The sequence below is a fragment of the Coffea eugenioides genome, unplaced genomic scaffold (assembly GCF_003713205.1).
Source record: "Coffea eugenioides isolate CCC68of unplaced genomic scaffold, Ceug_1.0 ScVebR1_2291;HRSCAF=3292, whole genome shotgun sequence".
NCBI lineage: Eukaryota > Viridiplantae > Streptophyta > Magnoliopsida > Gentianales > Rubiaceae > Coffea > Coffea eugenioides.
Window position 1 is genome coordinate 23,253 of NW_020862765.1, and position 6,590 is coordinate 29,842.

The window sequence follows — 6,590 nt, forward strand, 5'->3', positions numbered from 1 at the left end:
AAGACTGAAGAATCAAATGCCTCCTTCTAGTTATTTTTATCTTGCAAATTTGTTTCCACCTCAAATGTTTAATTTTAATTTGTCCAAGATTTTCATAACACAAAGTAGTTATCTGGATATTTCGTAGAGCATCAATTTTTTTTTTCTCTAATGTCTTATAAAGTTGTACAAAGTAAAAATTTTCTATAATTTGATTTCTAGCGACCTATCATGAAAATATAAAGAGTTGACATTTAAATTTACTTTTGATATTCAATGTATATATAACTCAATGATGAATTATTGAACTACTACTTTGGGAAAGTACTCTGGCATAAGAAGAGCAATTAGCATAATTATACAAATCCCCCATCAAAAATGTTATTTCCTTATGTTTACCCTTCTTATTATTCAATTAGATCAATGTGCCCCTTAAAAATTTTTAATTTTTTCCAAGATAATAAACAAACCAAGTAATCCTACATTAAAAGTGATTTCGACATGCCACATGCCCTTTTTGCAAAGCACAAATTTTTTTTAAAAAAAACTGAATGAGATTAGTTATTTGTACATATTAGTTGTAAAAGATTTGCACAACAACACATATTTGCTTGCAAAATCATCAATTTTGTTGGGCACATATTTTATCTTGATTTTTCTTAATATGACAATACATGATAACGAGCACATCATTGATTTTTTTTTTTTAAAGCTTATTCTTCCTTTCTTCAGAGCTATACATCTCATGTGAAAAATGTTCAATTTTGATTTGTCTTTGTTGAGTTAATTGTACGTTTGAGTGTAATTCTGTAAATTTAAAAATGGGATCCATCTGATAACAAAATGTGGGGAACAAAATGACAAAGCAGGGTCTTTTGGAGGGGGAGTTTCGTAATTAATCCATTTATTAAATGGTAATAGAAAAACGCTATCGTTGTATGGGGGGATCTACCAGTATTATAATCAGTCTAATATTTTTGGACCCAACCCATGAAGGCCCTGCCTTTAACGGGCTGGGTAGACCGAGCGTGGCTGGTCTGGTGGTATCCAGTAACCACAATCCACTAAGGAGGGACAGGACGCTATAGTCTTTAGACAGATAAGGAGGGACAATATAGTCAATTGACCATTGCTCCCGGAAAAGCCAATGAGCTTCTCTTCTGATCACATCCTGCAAGGCGAAGAACAAAAACAGAAAGAAAATCGGGTCCTTCGAGGGAAAAATAGGTTTATGAAAAAAAAATCTTTAAACGGCAGATTTCTGAAATCATAGCCGTCTTCTTTAATCCAATTCCCTCAAAGAACCCTGAATTTATTTCTTCATTTCCCAATTGCCAAGTGTTTGATAGAAAGCCATGGGAATTAGCGGCCCCGGTGATTTTCTTAGCATTCACCCAACAGAACTCAAGTTTCCATGTAAGTTTTTACTTGAATTTTCTCTTGTTTAAGATTCTTTGCTCTCTGGTATTTGTGTTTTGTCTCTTTTTTTTTGGGTTTTGATTTTATTTATTTTTTAGGCTTTTGGTGCTTTAGCTTTCGCTGGTTGCTTGATTGTTATGGTTCAACTAATGGGTTATTCTTGTTTTCTGGTTTTTGTTGATGCTACTCCTTGATGATTTTGTTGGCATGTATCGGAAAAAGTTGAATTGAGAAAGCAGAGTTCATGTTCTTTGCAACTCATCAACAGGACTGATCAATATATTGCATTCAAGGTACTTGTTAATCTGAGAATCGAATATAGCCTTGTGGTTTAGGGGCTTCGTTTTTGTGTTGGAACGAGGGTTGGATTTTCAACCATTCCTTTCCTTCTTCCTATTCTGTGAAAAAACAACGTATGTTTTGAATACGTGTTATGGACTAATTAGTTTTGATGTTGTCTTAAGGTTAAAACAACCAATCCCAGAAAGTACAGTGTTCGGCCGAATGCTGGTGTTATTCGGCCTGGTGCCATTAGCAATGTCACCGGTAAAGTTTATTTCATGGAAGTTATAGTTCCTGATAAGAGGTTTTATGGTTCTTCATATGTATTAACCAAGTATTCTGGTTTTCAGCATATAATGCTTAGTTGGTGGGGAATATGTACCTTACAGGTTAACTTGTATTGCCAATTGCTTGTTTTCTTGTTGATTGTGCAGTTACAATGCAGGCGCATAAAGAGATGCCCCCTGATATGCAGTGCAAAGATAAGTTTCTAGTTCAGAGTGTTGTCATGCCTGAGGGTGCAAAGGAGTTAAATCAGCAGATGGTGGGTTCTTTCTTTTAGGGCAGATAACTTATGTAAAGAGTCTATTTGATCATATTTTATTCTATTTTCATATGATTTTGGGTTTGATGAGTGAGTTGATATATTGAAATGAACTGATTTTTGTGAATTTGATCCGTAGTTCGAGAAGGAGGACGGAAAGGTCATTGGGGAGTCCAAATTGAGGGTTGCTTATATTCCTGCCAATCCCCCTTCTCCAGTCCCTGAAGAACCTGAAGAAGATTCTTCTCCCATATCATCTATGGTTGATGATGAGGTTAAAAGTTCTGAGCATGTAAGTGTTCATTATTTCACATTTGTTGCCTTGCCTCCATTGATTTTTTAATCATGCCTTGTCCTACAAATATGCCAGGTAAGTAGGACTTTTGAGGAGTCAACAGGCGGAGCATCCTCTTCAGAGGTGAACAGACGTTTCTTTCTTTTGCATCCAACATCATAGGCAACATCTTTGCAGACCTTGTTTCGATTGAAAAATGAAAGCACATATCTTAAGGCGCTTCAGTCTGGTTTACATTTATCCATTTTAATTATGCTTTTGTTTTTGTGAAATTCGTTATTTTGGAGATAAGTTTGCAATCAAATATTTTGGCAAGAGAACTTCTGATTGAGTATACCTGTCATCTTAGTGTCCCAAAAAAAGTAGATTGTTTTTTAAGTTGGTTTCTGTATCTTGAGATGCTTTATTGTCAAAATTCTTTAGCAACTGAAAATTTTCTTTTACTGAGGCTGGACATGATGAACTACTGGGGGTGCCAATTAATTTGTACCATTTTGTTGTTCTGGATCAATTAAGTGTCTTGACTGAGTTTTTTTAAAGCATGTGCAATTGTCATCTGCCCTTTGTTAGTCATTTGTGTTATTTTCTTAACCCCTTCTGTGGGTGATAGTTGTTTAGCGTAACACTTTTTCTAATGCAGGATTGGCCTATGATATCAAAGTTGATGGAGGAGAAGACTTCTGCTACTCAACAGAATCAAAAGCTTTATCTTGAGCTGGTATGCTGAGAATGATCATGAATTGCTAAAACTGATGCTATATCACATGATGACTCATGTTTCGATAGTTTCCCTTTTCTTTTTTTCCCCCCTCCTTTTCACATCTTTATGGGGCTATCTTAATTTTTCCTTTTCGATTCATAATCTATTAACAGTACAGAGTATGAGCATAATTATGTAGGTTCATGCCCATTTTTGAGCTAAGTTGTTTGAGAATTGACTTCAAGATTGGGTGTATTGGTTAGGTTCATGATGTCTAGATCAGTAACGTCAAATTAATACTATGTTTGAGCTTGTGTTCAGTTAACAGGATGATGACATCATAGTTTTTTGCAGAAAGATTTTTTTTTTTTTTTAATATTTTAAATATGGGGAAACCAAAGCTCATGATCAGTTAACAGATGATGACATCATAGTTTTTTGTAGAAAGATTTTTTTTTTTTTTTTTAAATATGGGGAAACCAAAGCTCATGATTGTAACTACTCTGTACCTTTTCACCAGAGTTTTTTTTTTTTGAAGGACTTTTTTGTTCACCTTGAGCTCAAGTAGTCATCTAGGTTTCCTAAATCACAGAACCCTAACTCTTCGTGAAGGCTTCGCTCTTTTATATGTGATGAAATGGGAGGGCATTCCTACATTCTTTGTTACAGGAGAGGGGATGGTGTGGTGAAATGGGAGGTCACTTGGAATCACGAGAGAAGAGTTCATATTTAAAAATTCATACTGAAAACAATGAAGTCAGATAAATCACTGCAGGTTCTATGTTAAAAACTTGAAATGCTTTGATTGGAGGCTTATGTTGTAAATCTAAATATGCCTAATGTGGCAAAGCTTTCATGACGGATCTTTTCTAATATGCTTTTCTTTCAAAATTTTGAATCTCAGAACCAAGCTTTATTCATTTTAACAAGCAGAATATTATGATTGCCCGCTAATTATAGGGTTAATCTTTTGTTCTTGACTTGATGTGACAATTGTTTCCCTTTGTCTAATAAGGACATGAATATCCTGCTCCATTGTTGCTTGATAAAAGAACAGTAGTAGCATGCTTTTGGATGATGTATCGGTGACTAGCGGAATAGTTCAAGGCAATGTATGCCAATTGTTTTATACGTCACGATGTATGAGCTTAATTCGGTGCATTGAAGAGATAGCAATTACTACTTTCTATATTTATGATATGCTGTAATGTGGGTTTTTCATATTGGACAGGAAAAGACGAGGAAAGAAATTCTCAGGAATCAAGTTGGTCGTGTCTCCTTGTTCATCGTGTTACTCATTGGTCTAGTAGGTGTGCTAATTGGGTACTTTATCAGATGAAGCGAGTATTCCAGAGCAGGCAATTTGCATGGAAAGATGCTATTATTGTTAGTGCCATTTGATAATCCATTTCTTTTTGAACATCGAAATTTAGTTTATCATGTCTTCCTTTCAAAAATTTTGTAGACAAATACCATTGATCATTTTACATGCGAGGGACTGGTTTCTGTGGAATTTCAAAGGGACCTTGCCTTGCCTTTTTTTGGGTATTTGTTTTGTCAAGTTGAAGAAGGGGAAAGTAGCAGTCAAGATAGAGATGAATTGGGAGTTTATGGCTGCAGCGGAGTTTGATGACAGCTCGTTTGTGATTGGTGAATGTCAGCTGTGACTGCTTCAGTGCGTCGTCTGTAGAGGGTGATGCTTTCTTCTCTACAGAATTGTTAAGCTCTGTCCTGTGGCTCCTGGTTAAGTAACGTTGCCTGCATAAAAGTACAAATGGCCCCGGGGTCGGACGGGACGTCGGGAGGTCAGGAAAATTCATGGATAGTATGACACACCACAATTTAATTGAAAAAAAAAAATCACCGTACAACAATTTGTAAAATTCCAACTTTTTTCTGAGACTCTTTAGGAAAAAGGTGAACCAGAAACCTCACGATCACCACTACCGCTGGGAGATTAATTAATTTCTAAACTGGAACGTACTCCTAAAAAGTTGGAATGTGCGCTATAGTGAAACAGGTACTCTGCATTGAACTATAGATTTGTTATCTTGGAATCTGCTATCACTGAAATAGATTTGTTGTATTGAATTGACGTTCAAGTTTCCCTTGAAGAAAAAGATCCCTTAGTTACTCTGTTTTACTCTATCAAATAGCCAATTTTTTAGCTGAATTTAGTTAGAGTTGTGCAACATATGGTTTTCCCCCAACCGAAAAGAACAAGCAAAACACCTCATTTCCAATTAGATCTTCAACAACACCAATCAATTTATTCAGATCACATAAAATAAATACCAGAAAAACACTTGGAACAATTACGAAGCTTGGAGAAACTAGTTCGACGAACAACAAAATTAATCAAAGGTACCGCCTCCGAACCAGAAAAAAAAGGAAAATTTTAATTCCGAAACAGCATCTTAGATCTTCTTCTGGGACGGGTCCTGACCGAAATCATTGATCTTGTCCAGAGGGCAGCGCCTGCGGTTGGTCTCCTCCACTTGCTTGGCCATGGCCAATCCAGAACGGGCCAGTTCCCTCAGGTTGGGAACGTCGTAGTTTTGGGCAACATAGACTCCAAAAACACCTCCGAGCATGAGACTAAAAGTGGTACCAAAGAACCCCATTGATGTATTTACTTGTGTTGATTCTATCTAATCAAATATAAAACAATAGCACAAAAATTCCTCCCGGAAACGAAGTGGAAATGAGTAGATGGAATTTGATGATGAATCTTGGAACTACGTTTTACTAATATATAGTGAGTGGGGTCTGAAGGATGTTGGCTTATTCTCCAAGTATTTTTCCCTTCTACAACTCTGGTTTCTTTTGGATTACGCTTTTGGGGAGTTTATTTTTCTAATCTTGAGAAGAGAGCTTCGTTCCTCCTCCTCCAAGAGTCAAAGGTCAACGGCTTTCATTATTATATTATTTACAGAGTCAACATCAACACGAGTACATTTAAAGAGTAACATAAAATTATAAGGACCAATCTTTAAATATATATAGTATGAGAAAGATTAATCCAAGTTTTGTACTGATGATCATTGGCGGATGTGAGCCTCCAAGATCTTAGAAATTCTTCTAAATCCCTTTACATTGAAATTTTCATTCACATCCTTGTACAAATTAGACTTTGTGGCTCCCCCCCCAATCCCCAATAAAAGATTGCAGAAATCTTTTTAATCTCCTTAAGACGTTAAAAGTTTTTGCTCGTATTCTTGTAAATATTGGACTTTATACCCCAAACCTTTTACAATATTGTAAAGGGCCTCCCCCGCCTTGGTTCTGCTAGTGATGTGATTGGCTGAAATTTAAGTTAAATGTATACTTGGGACCTTGTTCCATCTTTCATAGAGAGAAGGGTGTGCTTT

At 36.0% G+C, this 6,590-nt stretch overlaps 1 protein-coding gene across 1 annotated transcript; it reads left to right on the forward strand.

Annotated features, from left to right (window-relative positions):
• Window positions 1-1,164: 1,164 nt before the first annotated feature.
• Window positions 1,165-4,752, forward strand: LOC113756408 (vesicle-associated protein 1-3-like). The gene is made up of 8 exons (XM_027300092.1): window positions 1,165-1,395; window positions 1,621-1,691; window positions 1,863-1,944; window positions 2,115-2,224; window positions 2,364-2,516; window positions 2,595-2,642; window positions 3,160-3,237; window positions 4,451-4,752. Exons 1-8 carry the CDS (start codon window positions 1,335-1,337, stop codon window positions 4,556-4,558), a joined length of 711 nt encoding a protein of 236 aa, XP_027155893.1. The 5' UTR covers window positions 1,165-1,334; the 3' UTR covers window positions 4,559-4,752.
• Window positions 4,753-6,590: the final 1,838 nt, after the last annotated feature.

What these genes read in the sequence shown, in the direction of transcription:
- LOC113756408 (XM_027300092.1), top strand. Translation starts at nt 1,335, where the DNA reads ATGGGAATTAGCGGCCCCGGTGATTTTCTTAGCATTCACCCAACAGAA. An exon ending in TGCCATTAGCAATGTCACCG is followed by an intron (nt 1,945 to 2,114) that starts GTAAAGTTTATT and finishes TTGATTGTGCAG; the next exon opens with TTACAATGCAGGCGCATAAA. An exon ending in AGGTTAAAAGTTCTGAGCAT is followed by an intron (nt 2,517 to 2,594) that starts GTAAGTGTTCAT and finishes CAAATATGCCAG; the next exon opens with GTAAGTAGGACTTTTGAGGA.